At 52.0% G+C, this 20,548-nt stretch overlaps 1 protein-coding gene across 19 annotated transcripts in view; it reads left to right on the top strand.

Annotated features, from left to right (window-relative positions):
* Positions 1 to 20,548, top strand: part of Ptprf (protein tyrosine phosphatase receptor type F) — a 76,545-nt gene that overhangs the window by 14,371 nt on the left and 41,626 nt on the right. For 10 of the 19 annotated variants that reach the window (XM_048815570.1, XM_048815557.1, XM_048815565.1 and 7 more), the window contains exons 4-6: positions 134 to 275; positions 12,469 to 12,657; positions 18,436 to 18,453. In XM_048815570.1, coding sequence (XP_048671527.1) covers positions 134 to 275; positions 12,469 to 12,657; positions 18,436 to 18,453 — 349 coding nt within the window. The remainder of the gene's footprint in view (positions 1 to 133; positions 276 to 12,468; positions 12,658 to 18,435; positions 18,454 to 20,548) is intronic. The other 9 variants (XM_048815572.1, XM_048815566.1, XM_048815571.1 and 6 more) reach the window with 1 other exon arrangement.

Below are 20,548 nucleotides of genomic sequence, written 5' to 3'. Positions count from 1 at the left end.
CTTTCAGTTTGGTCCTACACCTACTCTTCTTAGTTTCCCTCCCTATGGGTCTTCTGGAGGTATGAGCAAGATCAACCCTGAGCAGGCCTCCATGTCCCCAGCAGGCTGTGACCACTTGTCTGTTCTCTGACAGGTAATTGAGTTTGATGATGGGGCAGGGTCAGTGCTGCGGATCCAGCCATTACGGGTGCAGCGGGATGAGGCCATCTATGAATGCACCGCCACCAACAGTGTGGGCGAGATCAACACCAGTGCCAAGCTCTCAGTACTTGAAGGTATGTGCTGGGAGGGATGTGGCATGGTGGGTGGTAAGACAGGAGAGTTAGAGCTGTGTTCTCAGCATAGTGCGCAGCCTGCTGTAGGTGCTCGAGATACTGTTGAANTGGGGTGTGAGGAAAGCCAGCTCTCCCTGGCCCTGCCATGCGTCCATGAGCATTTGGCAGAAAGGAGTGCTGGCCACCTTGGGTGGGTGAACAGGCCTGGATCACTGGCTTAAGCTGGAGCCAACTGTGTGCATGGTACATTGTATATCCTCCTGCTGAACCACGTCAGTGCAGTGGGGTTCTGATTGAGGTGTGGAATTGTAGTTGTGGGTTTTGTGGCTATGGCCACAGATGCGATTTTCATTTGGAGCCTGGCTGTAGGTGTCAGGTATGTTCCTATTACCCCTGTGAGCAAGGTCCCAGGCTGGGGACTGGGGCTCTGTATGTGCATTTCAGTGTCTTCTCTTACTTGGTGGCTCCTCCATTCATTCACAAACTCCCCAGACTGCCTTGAAGTCCAGAAGCCTGCCCTACTGAGGGCTTCCTTTGAGATGCTCAGTGTCTAATGAGTTCTGTAGGGACAGCCCAGAGGGCTCACTGGAGTGAGGAAGAGGGACTCTGAGCCGAATCTCAGAGTGAAATTGGGGGAGCAGTTGGCAGCAAGGCCTGTGCCAAGGCCCAGTGGTGAAAGAGAATAGAGCTCTCAGAGAACTCTGAGAGGCTGAGGTTTAGATTGGGTTTTTTGGGAGGTTTTTTAGGGGGGACAGGGATCGGAAGCTGGAGAGCACAGGAAGATGGGGGAAAGCCACGAGTCAAGATTGGCGGGAAGATCACACTGGGTTAGGCTAAGAAATGAACACTTTCTTGGGAACATAGGAAGCCACGGTGGGGTAGGCAGTGACATGATTAGACCTTAACCACGTGATTTTATCAGTCTGAATATGTCTGTGTGTATATTTGCAAAATACAGCATTGACTATTGTTTTCTTTTTCAAATGCAATACTTGTTTACTTTTAAAAAATTGAAAACTATAGAATAGTACACAGGAAGAAATAAAAGTCACTCATTATCCTACCTCTACAATTATTGGTTATTTCCTTGAGGCTCATTTTCTGTATGTGCATATATGTTTTATGTGTATAAATAGAAAAGGGATCATATGCTGCCCAATGATTTGTAAGTTTGTAGACTTTTTTGTTCCTTTTTCATTCATTCTTTCTTTTCTCTTCTTTCCTTTTTTCTTTTTGTTATGGGTTTGAACCCAGGTGTCACACATGCTAAGTAAGTGCTCTGACACTAAACTAAATCCCCAGCCCTTGCTTAAAAAAAAAATTATAAATACTTTCCTTGTCATTGAGTATTCTTCTGTGTCATTATTTTTAATGACTGTGGTAAGCTGTCACATAGAAGTACCCTAATTTATTTAGCTGTTCTTTTATTGTTAACACATATGTTGTTCCCACCTCTTTTCTTTTATAAATAAGGTGTCATAGATGGGGGCAGGGATAAAGGTGTTCACTCTCCTGATGATTTCCTTATTCCAGGTAAGGTCAAGGGACACATGCATTTTTAAGCTTTTAATATTTCTAGAAGATTTTATCAGTTTATACTCCTGCCAAGCAGGGCATAAGAGGGCCTCTTTTTTTTTTTTTTTTCACATCTTCACCAGCATTGGGAATTACCATTAAAAAAAAAAAAAATCTTTGCCAAGTTAATAGGCAAAAAATAGCATCTCAATTTAATTTGCATTTCTTTGATTACAAGAGCAGTTAAACATCTCTTCACATTGGCCATTTTTACACTGTGGCTTTATGTATTCACACGTGCATCCATTCAGCAAGTTTTGTATATGTGTGTCTTGTGTGAATCAGTGGGTTCTACAGCCCTTCGATAGGCCCTCCAGCTTAGAGGGACCATACAAAACAATGGACCATCTACTCACTGAGTGACCTTGGACCAGTGACTGTGGCCCTGAGCCTCATTTGCTCCACCTGTAAGCAAGGCTCTAATACCCACTGTCCAGGCAGGTTTGGAAGATTAAATAGAATGTGGTTAAATACTTCCCAGGACTCCAGTGTGAATGGTAACTGCTATTGGGCTGGAAGTCACAAGTTCTGAGGCCTAGGCACATAGGCTGATAGCCCTTGGTTTCTGTGCTTCCTGGCATCATCTGGATGGTGCTGTCCCTAACATTCCTTCCATCCAGAAGTCTTATGGGGCAGGGGCTCAGAGGACGGGGCCCTAGGCCAAGACCACTGATTGCCTAGCCATTCCTGACCTCAGTTTCCCAACTTGTGACCTGGGGGTAAGTATTTTAGTACTGCCTCCTCTCTCCCTCCTATTGGCATCTGTCCCATCAGGGAACCATCTGCCCTTCCTTGGCATTTGGGTGGTAGCTAAAAGGCCAGAACTCCTTTCCTGGAGGTTGTGTTCTCAGTCTTTCAGGTTGGAGAGCAGCAGGTCTCCTTGTTGGTATTGAAAGAGGAACCCCCCCCCCCCCGAGCCCCTAGGCGCCAGGTTTTCTACCTCAGGAGCTCTCCTACCTCCACCACTGCCCTGGCAGCTTTATCTTTTATTAAAGGATTCAAGAGGATGAGGGTATCTTATCAGGACCTGGAGGAGGAAAACTCAAGCTCGCAGTGGGTCTGCTTTGGGAATGGCCTTCCTGGACACTGGTTTCTCTCTCAGGGGTTGGGGTATGTTTCTTTATTCTTATGTGGTGCTGGGAATAGAATCTAGGTTCTTGTACATACCAATAAGCACACATTTTACCACTGAGCCTACATCCCCAGCCCAGCCCAGGATTATATTTGTACCTCTGGAACTTGGGAAGTGTCTGAGGAGGCTAGGAGAGTGGGACAACAGGTCCCTACCCTTGGAGCGGGTGGAGCTATGCGACTGAGTAAGCCCCTCCCACTCCTGAAACATAGCACCCGGAAGACAAAATGCTGACCTACAGTGTTGGTCTGTGTAACCTTGACCAGCTTTGGGCTTGGGAGAAGGGATTGCCAGGAGGTGGGGCCAGAGTGAAGCAGCCCAGACTGACTATCCCCACCCGCCCCTCCTCCTAGGAAAGCCAGGAAAATTGGGGTGCATGCAGGGACTAGATGAAAGGATGACTAGAGTTCTTGGGGTGGGCTTAGCGGGAGAGTCAGGGCCATTCTTGGGAGGCTACCACAAGGTCTAAGGAGGGGTGGGGAGAAGCTGAAGCTGGTTGGGGGCTGAAGAATAAGGGTTGAGTCCCTGAGCCATGTCATACACTCTGCACATAGCCTGTAAACACGGAGGGTATGTGCATCTGCTCACCATGAGTTGGGTGCCTAGGGAAAGTGGCTCTGGGCTGCCTGGAACCACATACCACTCAGTGCCCTCTGCCCTTGCCTCAATTCACACCTCACTCACAGCTCCCCTCACACAGCTCCCTGCTCTGGAGTCACTCCCGCTGGGGGCACCGGCACACCACTCCTGGCCGCCTCACCCTGCTTCCAGAGCAGGACTGCCGTTCCTGGTGTGGCTCAGCATGTCCCAGGCAGCTGTCCTGGGTGGCCAGCTCTCTGCTTCACCACCCCGCTGGGACTGGGGTACAGGGTGGGGATGCCCAGCACAAGCTGGCTCGGGGTGAGCCTGTCCTGGGCTGTGACGAGTGCAGGGGCCCAGCCGCCCAGCGTTCCTGTCTGAGTGGTAATTGAAGCCATTAGCGCGCCAGCCTCTCCCTCGCCGGGTAATGGCAGGAAAAGCTCTTCTCGCTCCGCACTCTTGAGGCGGCGGCTGAATCACTCCCCCTCCAACCCGCCCGCTGCTGCCACTGAGACAGGGAATCTGACATTTTCCCTCATGAGGGAGGGGGAGTGGTGGGGGAAGGGAAGCAGGCCTTGATTCTGGGCCTTCCCACCTCCGGGAGGTGGGGGACAGTTAGAGTCTTCAGTTTAGTCTGGAGGTCATGTATTCATCCGGACAGCGGGGTCCAGGCCAGACAGAACTGTGGTCAGGAAAGCCTTAAGAGGCGGCCAGGGGTGTGGCCCAGTCCTGGTGGCTAGGTAGGTTCTGGAGGGGTCACAGAGCTCAGGGAGGAGGAGGAAAAGAGGTTGTGGAGCAGGGTGAACTGTTTCTGACTTGTCCTGGGGGCCAGGCTCCAGGGCCTCGAGTGCAGGCAGCAGTGTTGGTCTTGTCATGGATTTGGCAGATAATGTGCTCTGAGTGTGGTGTGGGGGCCCTTGTGCTGTGTGTAAAGCAGTGAGGCGTGTGGTGTGGTGTGTACAGCAGGGCTGTGCCCGACAGGCCGTGTACAGGCTGGGATTGTGTAGCAGGCTATGGGTGTGTGCACATGCCTGTATCAGGCAGTGGGGGAGGAGGATGGTGTGTACAGCAGGTGGTGTATACCTTATGGGCGATGTATACAGCAGGCAGTGTGAGTGTATGCACAGCAGGCAGCGTGTAGAGTGGAGTGTCTAGCAGATGGTGTGTGCTTCAGGCATTGGTGAGGGGGTGATACATAGCAGGTGGTGTTCACCTTACAAGTTGTGTGGACAGCAAGAGGGCAAGCAGCCTGAGCTGAATGTGTGGGGTCAGTCTGGTGCTGGTGGGAGGTCAGAGGTGCTATGCCTGGTCTCATTGTCTCTGGGATCCCATTGGATTTCCACTTGGATCTGTTGGTCAGCCAGGACAGCTGGACAGAGGTGGATGTAGCATGGCATGGTTGGGCAGAATGTTTCTCAGCATCTGCAGTGTTGACTAGGCAGTCGCTGTCTAGCCAGGCCAGGGAGGGAGGATGCACCAGAGAGGGACCCTGCTCAGACCTGCCTTTGGGAAGTCTTGGGACCTTCCCGTCTCCTTCCCCTTTCCTCACCAAGCTCAGGTTCCCCTCTGCCTCTGCCTACCTGGTCTTGATGTCTCCTACCTGGCCAGGACCATAGCATTCATGCCATGTGGCTCAGAAATGGAGCTGTCTCCATGGAATGCCTGGTGTTTCCTACCTGGGGGCAGGTTCCAGGAGGGGATGACTGTCAGGCACTGAACCATTGGCCAGGGTAGAGGCCTATAAGTGTAGTGCTGGGCCTATACCTCTGGGTTCTGCTGTGCCTTTTAGCCTGGCAGGCCCTGGGACCTGTGGGGTAATGAAGGGCCTCTTGAGATACCTTATACCCTCAGTCCCTTTGGAAACAATCCCAGTAACAAAGGGCTGATGAGCAATATATGACCCTTTCCTGAGGTGTCCTGGGCTGGGCTGGGTGTTTTCCCACGGTGTCTTCCTCCCTGCTCTGCCCACTCCCTGCCTCAGCTTATCTGTTCCCTTCACCTATGACTTGGCCCAGGCCTGATTGTGAGGGGTGGGGAGTTTGGGTAAAGGGCTGCTACAGCCAGAAGATGGCTTTCCAAGTGGCAAGATATGCCCCCTTTCTGTGGCCTGCATATGTGTGTCTGGCTAACAGGCTAGTTTTGTGGAAGCCAGGCCTGTCGCCCACCAGATTTGCAGCCACAGGAGACAAAAAAGGCTCCAGAACCTGGAACCCAGGGCAGCCTCCGCCCACCCCTGACAGATGAGGCATGTGCATAACTCAGGTCCAGCAGGTTGTGGCCTCTGTGACCTGTCCTTCGCTCCCGTGACTACAGTGAATTTCAGGACCATGCAGACATGAGGTTCTATAGCCTGTTCCCAGAGGTTCTGGACTCCAGGCCTGGGTTTGGGAGAAAGCACAGGGAGTCCTTAAAGATTAGACCCTGAGTTTCTTGGTCCCTGAAAGTCTACTTTTTTTCTGTCTTCAAGACCTGAGTGGACTCCATTCCGAATGGGTCCTCCTGTGACGTGGGGCCCACTACCTCTAGTGGGTCCATGGACACAGGACACCTCCCCTGTAGTCACAGGTGCTCCAGGCCTGCCATGTGCAGAGAGGTCTTGTTTACTCTTCTTTTTCCCAGTGTCGTGAAGACAGTGGGGCAACAACTCAGGGAATAGCTCTCCATGCTGGAGATTTTAAGTACCCCTGCCTGTACACAGACTCGGTCCTTGGGAAGGTGCACTCTCCCCTCTTTGCCAGGGAAGAAAGAATTTTATGAAGGAAAGTGACATGACCAAATTATGCTTCGGAAAGATCCCTATGGGTACTGAGTGGGGTAGAAGGAGACCAACATGTGACACCACTGAAAGGTGGATGCAGTCCATGCAAGAGCTGCCATTGGCTTCAACCTGGGCATGTGTAGGGTCATGTAGGCATGTGTAAGGTTATGTTCATGGGTAGGATTGTGAGGTTAGGAAGAGTAGTGTCCTGCCTGAGGGGTCAGAAAAGCAGGAGACTCTGGGTTTCTGGCGCTGGGGCTAGGTGGATGGTGAGACCATTTTCTACAATTCAGATCAAGGAGGAGGACCAGGTTTGAGGGGTGAGTTGATGAGTCTTGGTAGTAATCTGTTGAGTCAGGTGTGTGCAGGCATCCAGGGGAGTTTGTCAGGGAGGCCTTGTACAGATTGACGCAGCACTCTAGGGGACATCTGGAGATGGAGATGGCCGAGAAATGGCAAGTCTCAGGAAGCCAGAGCCAAGACAGGAGAAGAAGCCCAGGGAACTGACTCCTCATGTTGGAAGGAGGTTCCTGAGAGAGAGGAGAGAAGCCAGGAGTATGTCAGGCCATTGAAGCTGAAAGAAAATGTGCGAAGGAGGAGGAGAGAACTAGCCAAGATGAATGTTGGGAAGTGTCTTTTGGATTTTGCTCTGTGAAGTTGTTGACCTTGGCAAGCAGAGGGGGTGGCAGCTAGGCTGCAGGGGCCTGAGAAGTGAGTGGGAGGCTGTCAGTGGTCTGGAGTGACTAGGAGCAGGGCCTGAACTTAGGGGGGGTAATTGGATGAACAGAATGTCCCTGCAGTGGGAATGAGTGGGGGAACCCTGGAAGGGTCCAGTGTAGGCCAAAGCCTAGAACCCGAGTGTGAGCTGGGTGTATGACCAGGGGATATCCCCTGGGTTCCCTGGGTCTGTGTGGTGGGGAGGCCTCACCAACCAGGTTGAGTAGGGCAATGTGGAACGCCAGGGAAGCCCAAGGGAGGGGGGATTACTGAGAGAGGGAGGCCGTGGCTGCCGACAAGCCCCAAACAGCTCAGATTCAAAACAAAACAGGCTTTTAAGATGCCAAGTTTGATGAAATCTGAGTGCTGGAAGAGGTGGGAGTTTTCTCTTGCAAAAACAGCTGAAAATCGACACTGAAAGCTGCGAAGGGAGATGGGCTCAGGGCTCCCTGGGCCCCCTTTGCAGCCTGGGAACCTAGGAGTGGGTATGAGAACCTGAAGGTGTGGAGAGGCCTTCTGATTTGCTGGGAGGTGTCTTGGTCCTGCCCCTGTTGAGCCTAGAGGTACCTCAGGGACAGGACTGAGGTGGCCTTGGCTTCTTCCTTGGGTGCCTGAAGGGCAGGGGGAGCTGGCAGCCCCATCACTCTAGAGGTTCCTTCATTTTTTTCAGGCCCTGCGTGTGTCTCCAGGTGCCTGTGTTTGCACAGGGCTGTCTCTGACTCTGCATGTTCCTACATGTGTGTTCCCTGTCTCCGTGAGCACAGCCTCTGGCTCTACTTGTGGGAGTCTGTTTCCACAGGTGCTTGTCACTGCAGATGCCCCTCCATATGCACATGTAGGTTTCTATTTTTGCACCTGTCTCTTTCTCCATGTGTATCTTTGGGTCCCTGGCTGTGCATGTTTCTAAGGTGACTGTGTGTGCAGAGACAGGGTGAGGCCAGGCTCAACACTCACACAGGAGTGGGGGTCAGGCTCACAGACGGTGCCACCCCAGGGAGCCTGTGTATGTGTGTGCCTGCCTGCATAGAGACACCATGAGTCTGGGTAAACATGGGTGAGGAGGTCGTGCTGACAGACGGTGCTGCCTGCCCTGGGACCCTGTAAGGCATCTCCATCTGTTAGCTTCCCTGGTGCAACCCCCTCCCTCTGGTCCAGACTCGCCTTAGGCATCTTAGGCTGAGCTGGACAAAGAGACATGTGTGTGCTTTCCAGGGATCCTCAGCAGCCTGCCCCCTCCAAGTCATTACAGCCTGCCTAAACTAATCATCCACCTCTACTCTGTCTTCATCTGTTAGGACCCCAGCACATGCCTCAGCTCCCACCAGACTTTACCCTCCTCTTGGCCTTGACTCAGTCAGTCCTTCCCAACCTGGCCCCTCAAAGCGTTCTGCCTCCTATGTTCAAGGGGTTCCTATTCTTGAATCTCCCTCTTCCAGGAAGCCACCAAGGTAGCAGATAAGTAGTAGAGTCAGATTGATCAACTCTACCACTTGGGAACTTAGCTAAGCTTCCTCCACCCCCACCCCACCCTATCCTTAAACTCCCCAAAATGCTGCCTACTCGCATGCACATATGCCCTGTCATCTACCTCTGCCCATGGGGCAACAGGACCTCCCCAAAGAAGGGAACAGGTGCCCCTGCTGCATTGGTATCTATAGGCCATCACAGTTGGATGTGGGGCCATTCATGCCCACGTGGGCACCCAGCACAGACGCACACGGATGTGTGCAGGCATGTCAGACCCTCAGGGTGTGTGCTCTGCTATGTAACTATGTATGGAGGCAGAATTTACAAACAGATGTGGAGACTGGGCTCCTGGGTACCTCTGAAGTGTCCTAAAGTCCTGGTGTGCTTCTCTTTCCAGCCAGGATACCCTCTTGTCAGAGGATGGAGGGCCTAGCCCAAAACAGATGCTTCAGGGTGCTGCATCTTTAGAGGCAGCTGTGGGCCCTCTCATACTGTACCAGTCGCTGCAGCACCTTGTTGGTGGAACCAGAAACCTAAGTGCCTTGAGGGCTCCCTGGGGTTGGGGAGCGGGGTCCCTGGTGGGGACACAGCTAAGCTGGGGCTGAAGGGCGGTGCCCAGTTGGACCTTGGAGACGCTCACCCGCACAGACACGAACACGTGCAGCCCTTTCATGGTGGCACCGCCTCTCTGCTGTCACCATGGTTACAGGGTGGCCTGGAGGGGGGAGGGGCCCTCCTATGTCGGCAGCGCTGCACTATCAGGACGGATGCATTTGGAATGGCCTCAGTGTGACCCAAGCGTCCCACTGTTGGAACGTGGGTCTGTGCTGGGGTGTCCATGTGTGGGAGACACTGGGGTTTGCTTTTCAATATATGGAAACACTGCAGCTTGTGTGCAGGGGTCCATGGTGAGTGGAGCCACTGAGCCAGGAGCAGGCTGAAGGAGTGGTACTGGAGAGGTGCTCTCCCCAGGGGTACCCTTCATCTCTCTCCCCCTGCCCTGCTGGTTGAGAACACTGGGGCTGGGGTTCTACCACCTGCTTTCATCCAAGCCCACCTCTGATTTAAATGAATGACCTTGGGCAGGTTTCTAGATCTCTCTCAGCCCAGTTGCTCTTGCACCTCCTAAGGTTTTGGTAAAGATTGTTGTTTTGTAAAGCATTTTAATGTATAATCTACATCAGAGTAAATGCTCCATACATGTAATCTAACCTTTCATCCCTTGTGTCTGGGTCTGTTTTCCCAGTTATCTATGGGTTTGGAGTGACTGTATGGCATTAGCCTGAGGAATTTGTCCTGGTTCTTAACCTGAGTTGTTCAGGCCAGTGTGGACGTAGCTCCAGTGGGTACTTGGGTGGCGAGGGGTGGGGTTTCAGTGTGCTGGTCTGATGGATGTGTCAGTTAACACCAAGGTAGGATGAGGCATGTGGCAGCCATCAGGAAACACTGCCCTCCTTGGCTATTTGTGCTGGAGACTCTGGAGTGGAAGAGAAGGAAGAAGCAGCAGCTGGTCACCCTGTAGGGCTGAAGTCCTCCTGTGAGAAGACCTCCTTCTTCTCCCAGAGGTGGCAGAACAGCAGTCTTCCCAGTGCTGCCTAGAAGTCTAGATGGCGCAAGGGACTGGCTTTTGGGTTCTGCTGTTTTATGGACAGCTCTTCACACTTGCTGGTTTTAGGCTCTGGCAGCAGTGCCTGAGGGATGATCTGAGCCAAAGACAGAGCCATTGAGGGCGTGATAATTGAGGAAGGAAAATTAATTGTCCTTAATTTGGCACAAATCCCAAAGACCTTCCCCGTGTCAGGAATTCAGAGTAGACTCCCAGGACATGGCCTCAGATGATCATACTTCTTTCCTTCTCCTTGATCTTTACTTTGCAGGTAGAAATGAAGGCCAGCTAACTCTTGGGTCTGACTGTGGCAGACCCTGGCTACCCCCTACCCCCTCCATTTGCTGAGCAGATAGGAATGAGGTCTAGGAAAAGCTAATCTGGTGCCCTGGTAGGTAGGATGGCTCTGGCATCCCCCAGTGTCCTCCAGCTGCTGGAGGAGAATGGGGAGGGAACCCTGGGCCTCAGGTCTTGCTTGGACTTACCTGTGAAAACAAGTGATGGAAGGACTAAAGGAAGCTATTCCTTTGCTAGGTGCATCCCACATCCTCCTCATTTCCATTCTACCTTCATTCTTTTGCTACTGTCCTTTCAAAACTCAGAGCTGAAAGTCAGGTCACCGTGGGATCATATTTACAGCCAAGGAGATGCTGGGTTTATATCCGGAATTTATAGGACTGCAAGTTGGGAAGCACACAGCCAACTCCTGGGGAAGGCTGGGAGGAGAAGCCATCCTCGGAGTCCTCCTGCTCCCCAACCCAAGACCCTTTCTCCTGATGATCCTTAGCCCCTTTGGGATGCCCCTGGCATTTGCAGTTCCCCAGAGGTCTGGCAGAAGATAGAGCCATGTCTTAGTCTGCCTATTGGGGCTCCTCCAGTTTCCTTTCCTCCCTATCCCCCTAATCCTTCCCCTGGGGACTCCCAAGAGTCTCCAGGGAGGGTTGGCTCTGCCAGTCTTTACTTTGTTCCCTTCAGAGGATGTTACATGCTTTTCCTCTGGTATAGGAGCCTGATCTCAGCAAGTGTCCCACTCACCCGTCTTGGGCTGGGCCTGTGGGAGAAAGGTACAGAGTGATCTCCCCTACCACAGAACCCAGCTTCTAGCCAGGAGGTGGACAAACAGCAAATATTCCTTTGCCCCATTGGGTGTGCCTGGCATCCTTGTTGGCAGAGAGGCACTGATATACTTGATGGTTGTCCCAATGGGGAGGGCCTCTTGCCAGCTGAGGACAGGAAAGGGCACCACAGGCCCTATCCTCAGTACCTATCTGCCCCAGAAATTCAGCCCTTGCTAGTTAAAATAATGCCCTCTAGTATGAATGTGGATTCTATCATATACCTCTCTGACACCTTGCATGCATTTCCAGGTGTCCTTTAGGTGGCTTTACAAGGCATATGGGGTGGGCACTTGAACCCCATGGACAGATAAAAGTAGACGCACAGAAAGACTAGAGAATGTACCCAGGTCTTAAAGTTCTTACAGATGGAAATGGAAATTCCACTTGGTCTATTCTAGTCCAGGACCTGACCTGCTACCTCCTCATTCTATCAAAGGGTGGGGAACAGGCTGCTGCTATCAATTCCTGTTGGTCCCTCGGAAGTTAACTCCTCTGTGCGCTGCCAACTCCTGGAAAGCTGGGAGAAGGGGCAGGGAGTTTTTCCTCCTTCCACCAGTGTTTGATGTCTCCATAGAGCTTTTTTGTCATCATGCTCAGGCATGATCCCCAGGTCTGAACATAGTTCCCAGGGGCCAGACTAAGAGAGAGAGAGGGAGGAGAGGGAGGCGGCTCAGGGTCAAGGCTGCTATAGAGAAGGGGTCAGGGATGGGACCAGAAGTAGAAGAGGATCAGTGATAGGGCAGGGTGCCCAGGGTCATGGCATTCTGCCGTATGTGGAGCTGAAGGGGATGCAGGTAGAAGAGAAGCACCTTGCATGCTGACTTGGGAGCAGAGGCAGGGCTCTGTCTGGGTTGTGATTTGATGCTGTGGGAGCTGCCCCCGCCCCCCTTTCGCAGCCTGGTGTCCATGCAGCACTTTCTACTACAGCCAGTAGAGCATTGATCTCATTCTTCCCAGGGCCTAGAGAGATAACTGCTGACGACTTCAGTCTGAGGCATTATTTCTGAGACCTGGAAACTCACCAAAGGGGTAGGGGTGGGCCCTGCTGCAGCCCCCAGCCCTGCCAAAAGTGAGTTAGGACCCTGGTTCCTCACATCAGGGTAGGCCTCATGCTTAGAAATCAGAGGTAGGGGAAAGAAGGGTTTTGTGTATCCCAGCCAACCTGGGAGTCAGGGGACACAGAGAGGTCCTGGGGGCAGGCAGGGCCAGCCCTAACATGCACATCACTGTCTTGTCTACAGAGGAACAGCTGCCATCTGGGTTCCCCACCATCGACATGGGGCCTCAGCTGAAGGTGGTGGAGAAGGCGCGCACGGCCACCATGCTGTGTGCAGCTGGTGGGAATCCAGATCCTGAGATCTCTTGGTTCAAAGACTTCCTTCCTGTGGACCCTGCCACCAGCAATGGGCGCATCAAACAGCTGCGTTCAGGTGAGCTGAGGGCAGGGATGAAGGAGTCACAAAGACCTTGGGAAAGGCATCTTGCCAGAATCCCACACAGTCTTCCCTTTTGGGCCTAGGTGTCTGGGGCTGACCCTTTGGGCTGAGCAGAGCGCTGCCATTGGGGGAGGCTGGAACTTGTTGCAGAACTGCCTGGTCCAGGGAAGATGACTTGGTGGAGAGATCTTCTTAGCTCTGCCTATATCTTCCTAGGATTGTCAGACTCCAGACTAGACCAGTTCTGCGCCTCCCAGCACATGTGACATACTATCATGTGTGGCACGCTCTGCGAATGTGTCTGTGGGTATTCATCCTCCACTTTCCCTGTAGTCTTGCCTGAGACACGGCCGGGATGATTCTTCTCTAGACAGCAGGACTTCACTGGGAAAGAGACCAAAGATGTTTGATTCATTAGGTTTCAAAAGGCTGGACCTCAGGGGCCTGGAAACAGGGGGACTTGCTGCCATCCCTTGGCCACCAGGGCCACCTGTCTCCTCTGGATTTCTCAGTCGAGCCAAGTTGGAGTCCTGGGAGCAAGGATGCCATTGTGACCAGGCAGGAGGTGTCGCCCCGTTGATCGATCTGCCTACAAGACTCCCGCCAAGAAAATTGATTCAGTTTTTGTGGGAACTGAGCGGGCGGGAAAGGAGGCTCTGAATCAGCTTGGCTGCATTCTGCATCTGCTGCCAGCTCAAGCTGGACCCATAGACCTTAACTCCAGAAACCCTACGAGCTGCGGGATGGTGGTTCTCAGGCAGGATGGCCAGGAGTGGCCAGAGCCCCTGTCATCTGTCTGCTGTGCTGCCAACCCTTAGAAGAACACGACTATACCCCTCTGGGGGCCTCTGCTGGCTTTAGAAGTGCCCCACCACTCCCAGGGGTGCCAGTCCCTCCCTACCAACTCCCAACAGGCACACACCCTCTTGGTGCCCAGGGAGAGGAGGGAGAGATGAGCCACCCAGTGGGGCAGGATTCTGGCCCTAGCCACGGCCGCCTGAGACAGCCCACGAAGTGTTAGCTCATTTAATTTAATTAAAACTCAACAAGATGGAGGCAGCTGTAGCGAAGTTAATTAAAACAGCCATAATCAAGGCAGGAAACGGTCCGGCGGTGTTTGTGGCCGCTGCCCAGCCCTGCACAGCAGCCGGCATGGCTCAGCTCCTCTGCATTTCCTCTCAGGTCCCCCAGGCAGGCTCCCCAAGCAGCCAGACAGTTCTCCCCACAGACTTGACTCCTCCCCGGAATGGCATTGACTGACTGGCAGCAGTAGTTCTGGGAAGCCCTGCCGTCTCAAGCGTTTGTTCATCAAGTATTTATGTGCTACTCGCTGTGTGCCAGGCCTTGTGCCACCCCTTCTCTGCCCGTCATTTCACTAGGTGCTATTCAGACCTCATCTCCTTGTCCTGTCAGCAGTGGCTGACACCCCTTCCTCCACCTTGACCACTTCTTCTCACTTCTCCTGGGCTGTGCCTCTCCTGACCCCTGTCTGAGTCCCCAAGTGCCCCTCCCTTACAGCAGCATCTTCGACTGCAGGTTCCTCCAACCCAAGAGCCTGGGAACCCAGTCCTTGCCCCACAGACACAGCCTTTCCCCAGACAGGTGAACTCACTACTCCTAGAGCTTCAGATGCTGTCCTTATCTGTAGTTCCTACCTCTGTCTTTCCAGCCCAAATAGCTTACCAGAGCTCTAGGTCACAAAATCTGTTTGCTTCCCTATATCACCCTGACTGGAACAAGTGATGACCCTCTCCCCAGTTAGTTAGGCTCTTCTCCTGTTGACCCTCTCCAGGAGTGGCATCCCCCAATCTGAAATCTGGAGGACACCCAACTCCTACTCCAGTAAAGAACAAAATTCTCTTGGTTTATCACCCACATGGCTCTCAAATTGGTCCCCTTCTTTCCTTTCACTGCCTTTATCCTATTTGAGGGCACCAAACCCCACTCTCCCTATCTGCAGGCTTTCCTGAGAATCCATCTTCCAGCAGCTGTCAGAGATCTGCTTGTGTTCCTCCTGTGCTCTGACAACCTCAGGGGTGGACCCTGGGCCCATGACCTTTGACCAGGCCTACGTGGTCAAATACGTGCTCCTGGACAAGGCTAGCAGAACCCTTGATCTTCCCCTGCCCATGTCTCCAGCTTTATCTCATTGGGTCCCAGCTGTACCCTTCCTAGCTCTGTGGCCCCAATTAAATGAACTTTGTCAGTTTTCTCATCTTTGAAAGAAGCTATGTTAAGTAGTGAGACAAGGACTATCGGTTTACTGGCTAGCCTTTGGTAAGGGCCCTGTGAATAGAGTTCTCCCTGCCTCCTGCCACTCCCCGACTCACATTGAGCCACACTGTACCCTTGCTCACCTCTTGGCCCTCAGTTCACCTGGGTCTTCCACTTGAAGGCCTCCAACCTTCTTGGCCTCAGCCTACTCATGCGGGACTCATCCTGCTTCATGTTGTTAGCATCTGGCCCCAGCTAAGCTAGGCATTCCTTGCAGGGAGAACCTGCAAGGGACTAACTCTGTTTAGAGAAATGCCCCCAAGCCCAGCTATAGGTCAGGTCTCTCTGAGCCCTTGTTGAATGAATGATTTTATGAACTTGATCTTTGGTACTTGTCTCTGAAAACTAATATTCAGTCCTTGTTTGGTCATTCCTACCATCTGGAGCTGAGATTTATGGGTCATAGGGTCTAGCTTAAGGCTTAGGGTCTAGCTTTTAGGATAGAGCTATGTGGTACCTGAGGGGCCTCAGCATCCCATCTTTGCAGGTACAACAGGATCTCTCCCCATCCCTGCCTGACTCTTGCCTGTGACCCTGGACCCCAGTTGCTGCTGTCCTGCCTGTTAACATTTGGAAGGGTGCCGAGGCTATTCCATGCACATTTTACAGTAACATCCCTTCATGGAGTGGAGTCAGGCCCCTGGACACTATTTACAAGGATCTTGATGGTTTACGCTTCACCAACAGTTTACAAAGCGCTTTCCTGCCCTTTGTTGCAGCTGACTGCTGCAACTCTGTGAAGTAGGACAGGCTGGATTAACATGCCCGTTCACAGCTGAGTTAAGGAAGTCACCTGGGGTTACACATGGAGATTGGGACTCAGGTCTGAGAGCTCCCCTGGGAGGTCAACCTGGGGCCACTGGAGTAGCTGGACTTTACTAGGGCTCTAGATCTGCACAGTCCCATCTTCAGGCCTCAGGCCCCCACTGGCCAGTACCAAGAAGTCCTCCATTTTCTGTTATCTGATCCCCATAGTACATCCAACTAGGATGTGGCCCCTAGAGCATGAGCTAGTCAGGGTGGCTGGCAGCACATGCTGCTGAGGTGTGGATGCTGTTCTATAGCCTCTTTCTTTACTGCAGCAATGTGACTCCTGAACACTATAATCTATGGACCACTGGAACTTGAGACCTGGCGTGGGCCCAGGGAAACAAGGATAAGTTCAGAGCATATGGAAATAGAGTCACAAGCAGGAAGTGTTAAGCAGGCTGACTTCCAAGTGGGGCTCAAGACCACTACTGTGTTACGAGAGGTACTGTTAGCCCATAAGTTCTGCCAAGCCTGGACAGCACTCTGAGGCTTCCTGTGTTCCCATATGGCCTGAGTGAGTAAGCCTCTGTCCCTGCCACTGTAGAAGGACAGTCTTACCATGTCCACAGAACCTGAACGAGACCTATAGCCTCAAGAAGAGATGGCGGCATTTGGCTGCAGGAAGAGGCCTGCTGACCCCAGCAGGAAGAATATCTACTGCCCCTTATTCTGCTAGTTAGCCCCAGCTCTTGACTGGAAGAGCCCTTCTACCTTTCTCTGCTCTGCCTGGCTGGGTCTTCCAGAAAATCACATTGTCATTGTGTGGTCATGGTTTCCCTTTGGCCCTGAGCTCACTGGTGCCTCTTGAGCATGAGCACACTCCTGGGGTGACTGACTAATGGGTCCCCTTTAGTTCCTTACACCTGTCTTGTGAAATGGAAAAGGCAAATTCTCTCAGTTTGGTAGGGAAATTGCAGTTCTGAGAGGTCAGCAGGTTAGGTTTTGGAAGAACTGAAGCCAGGGGATGGGGGGTTCCCAGACCTGGATTGTACACAATCCACCCCAACCTGAGCTCTGGCCCAGACCATAGGAGCATGTCTGTCAGCAGCTGTCAACTTGCAGGATCTTTACTTGTAATTATCAGATGACCTTAGGGAGCTTTGGTTTGTGTGAATTTTATCTATCAATGATTAAAACTGAAAAGATTAAAATATTTACTAATCTATTTTAAAATAACTTAAAAACCTATTATATTTTAATATAAATAACATTTTAAGTAAAAAATAATTTTCTAAAACAAAAATTAGTGAGAAAAACCTCATTGTTTTACACTTTAACAAATCTGTTTAATTTGGGGCTTGATGGAAGGCAGCTAGACTCCCATATATGCTCCTGCATTCAGCCTGTTACGCTATCACATATGGCTTGTCCTCTAAAAAACTCTGCTGTATGTTCGTGAGAGAAAGAGGGTGAATATGACAAACTATTTCCTAGTATGATAGAAATAGTTTGAATGTTGTGGACTCCTGAAAGATTCTCCGGGATCCCTGCTCAGTCACGGTGATGATTCTTTCCACTTCTCAGTGCACCCCTCAGACACACCCCTGTCCCAGCAGCTGCCTTTGCCTTCTCCCAGGTTTTGTCTGCAGGAGGCGGTCTTGTCCAGGGGGAAGGCTGTGAGCAGGATGGACTGATCAAATCCTGCCACCTCACTTACAGACTGTGTCCTTGGGCTTTGGGCAAGCTGCTTAATATTTCTCAGCCTCTCTTTTCTTCTGTATGTATAGAGGTGGATTTTCCTCCAGGTGGACATTGTCAGGTTCAGGGAGACCATGAATGGTGTGTGTCTCTCTGCACACTTCCATCCCCCAGAAGCTGGCAGGAAAGTCCAGGGTAGATGGAGTTAGTCCTGCTCTACCCCTAGGTTCCCCACTCCTGAATACGGCAGTGGTTGAACAGGGGGCCTGAGCCTCAGAGGAGGGACCTGTCAAAAGGAACCTGCTTGGATGTCGTAAGAGTCATGGATTTGGAGGGCAAGTGCCTGACCCTTTTTTGCTGTCAGTTCCCAGGGTTATGAGGCATTAGGCAAGGAGTGGGCTCTGGCCTCTACCTCTCACCAGTCAGGCTAAGGGGTCTCGGCAGTCCTTCCATCTTTAGCAAGGTCGGGTGGACTTCCTAGGGAGACTGCTGTGGGATATGAGTTGATTGAGTCCTGCCACTTCCAATGCCAGCTGTGGGCTGGTCTGTTTGTGAGACATGGTCTGGTGCTGACCTCTGGGAACACCCTGACCCCACACCTAACCCTACCTTCTTCCTGCTCAAACTCCCCAGGTTTGGTCTTGGTAAGTCCTGTGTTTGCAAACTTATTTCCCTATGGTATTTGGGTGGAATGCAGAGGGAGGTTGCTGCCTCTTTTCTTTCCTTTCCCCTCCATTTGCCCAACTAGCGGGAGCTGCAGGAACCCTGACAAACCTTCTTGACTCCTGTCACCCCCAGCCCTGCTAACCCCTGCCTCACCTCCTCAGAGCAGTGCCAGTGACCTGGGGAACATGCTTCACCTTCACTCAGCATAGCCCAACCTGGTGCTTGCTCACACATCTGTGTGGGCTGAACTCAGGCCTCAAGTTCTCCATATGTTTAAGGCCCTTTCTTGTGTTTTATTTTATCTGATTTGGCTTTGTGTGGCTTTCCTTTCTTTTGTACTAATGCTTCTCTCTGATCTTATTTGCATTCAAATTACCTCGCCAGGTGGTTCACCAATCAGAGGTAAGAATGCTCTCCGTGCATCTCTCCACACCACACCTCCGCCACTGCTGTCACCTCCACTCCATCCCGTCCAGTCCGTCACCTCCCCATCCCCATCCCGACCTCTCCAGCCTCTTCATTTCCAGCTCCAGCCCCCCAACACCACCAGCCACCACACACCTCCACTCAGTCATTCCCTCCTGTGGACTCATTCATTGCAAGTCTGAGTTGTGGAGAAAGTAGCGGAGCCCTGCCTTGGATGGCAAGCCCTGCTGCCCACACCTTCCAGGCAGCCCCACAGAAGGGACCCAGCTGTCTCCCACAGTGAAACCCAGCTTGCCCCTAAGGCTGGCCATAAATGGAGATGCTTCCTATAGATTAGAGAGCATAGCTAAACCTCACCTTTCCCTTTGAACATCTTTTTCTTGGGGAATCTCAATTATTACTTGACTTCCCCTTTAGTGTCTTGGTCCTGTAGTCAAATAAGAATCATCCCTTAAGTTCCTTCAGCCTTGCATTGACTAGAAGAAATATTCATTGCTTAAGACTTGAGATACTGGGATAACAACAGGGAAATAAACAGGCTCAGACATAACTAGGTCCCCTGACCTATCAGCTTGGAGTCCTGCCAAGCTACATTCATGTAACAGGTCCTGCAAACTAGTGGTTAGAAAGCAGATTCTGGATTCATTGGATCTAGGTGCAAGTCTAACTCGCCACCTGTGTGATCTTTTAAAAAAAATTGACCATCTCTCATTTACTCCTCTTTGAATTAGGGCCAAGGCCACCTACACACGGGTCCATCCAAATTAGAGGAGAGAATGATAATGTGAATGGCATCTTGTAAAACTGTGGCTTTTGTTTTTAATCCTGTTATTTTTCTCCCCACATTCCTCAGTGTTTGTGGGTGTATCTTGGCCTTCAGAGTTCAAGGCCAGGGTACTCAAGGCAGAAGTTCAGGGTAGGAAGGGAAGTTGCCTTATTGCCATCACCTGAGGACAGGACTCACTTCACCTGCATCCCTCCAGATCTCCCTATGCCCCTCAGGTTCTCCCCACACATCCACTCAGCACATTCTGACTCTGTGCACTCCCTACTGCTGGGTCTTGGTGTTGGTATCAGATTTGGGGGTTTCCGTGTTCAGGTAGTCACAGGGTCTGTGTTGGGGCTCCTGACCAGTCTTAGGCTTGTGTTAAAAGGCAGCTTCCCCCTCCCATGGGCTGGAATCCTACCCAGGCAGCACTTCCTGCCCCCAGCCTGTGTTACTAGCCACTCAGTCTCCCTTGAACCCCTGCTAAGCTGACCTTAGGGCAGCCCCCACCAGTCAGGGGCCTGGCCCTCACCTGCTTGAATGAACATTTTCTGTAACAGTGTCCATCCATCCCATAAACATGACCTTTTGGGGGTGCATCAGGGCCGTTATTGCAGGAGATGGTATTTGGCATGTGCACTAGGCTCTGATACTCCCTGATGCCAATGGGAGGTCTGAATTCAGAACCACAGAAATAGGCCAGTCCTTTGTCCTTCATTGGTGGCACTCCCTCTCCCTCCAACTCCCAGCCCCTTGGTTGTTCATAGCCCCTCTTGCTGCCCAGGGTGTAGATGAAAGAGGGATGCCTGGTCATAAAGGGGCTATAGCTTGCACCCACTGTGGTGCTCCCCTTGGGCCTGGGCTGTGAGAACATGGCTTGGAACTCTTCCTGTGGCTCCTATTCAGTCCAGTTATGTGGGGCCTAGCAACTTCTGTTTGTCCTGTGTAGGTGTGATCATCAGTCACCCCAGGTTCTGGGGTGGGGGTGGGGACTATTAGGGTCATTCGGGTTGTTCTGTGCAGGAGGTGGTTTTCTGTCAGACTGTGTCCTGTGGGGATTATTAACTATCCGTTGGACTGTCCTGTGTGGGTGTAATTGTCTGTTGGACTGTTCCAGGGAGGGGCATGTTGCTTCTGTGCCCCATGGGTTTTACTGTCACCAATAGCTTGCCCAAAGTATTCTCATAGTTTTTTTAAAGTGTTGGTTACTAGGGCTGGGAGCTGGCCAAGGCAAGTGGCTTCACCCCTATTCTGGCCCTCTACCTTGACTCCCCTACCTGGACCAGCCAGGACTGGCCCGAAGCC

Source organism: Marmota marmota, unplaced genomic scaffold (genome assembly GCF_001458135.2).
Source record: "Marmota marmota marmota unplaced genomic scaffold, marMar, whole genome shotgun sequence".
Classification (NCBI taxonomy): Eukaryota; Metazoa; Chordata; class Mammalia; order Rodentia; family Sciuridae; genus Marmota; species Marmota marmota.
The sequence above is the reverse complement of the archived record's forward strand: the minus strand, read 5'-3'. Positions and strand labels throughout refer to the sequence as shown.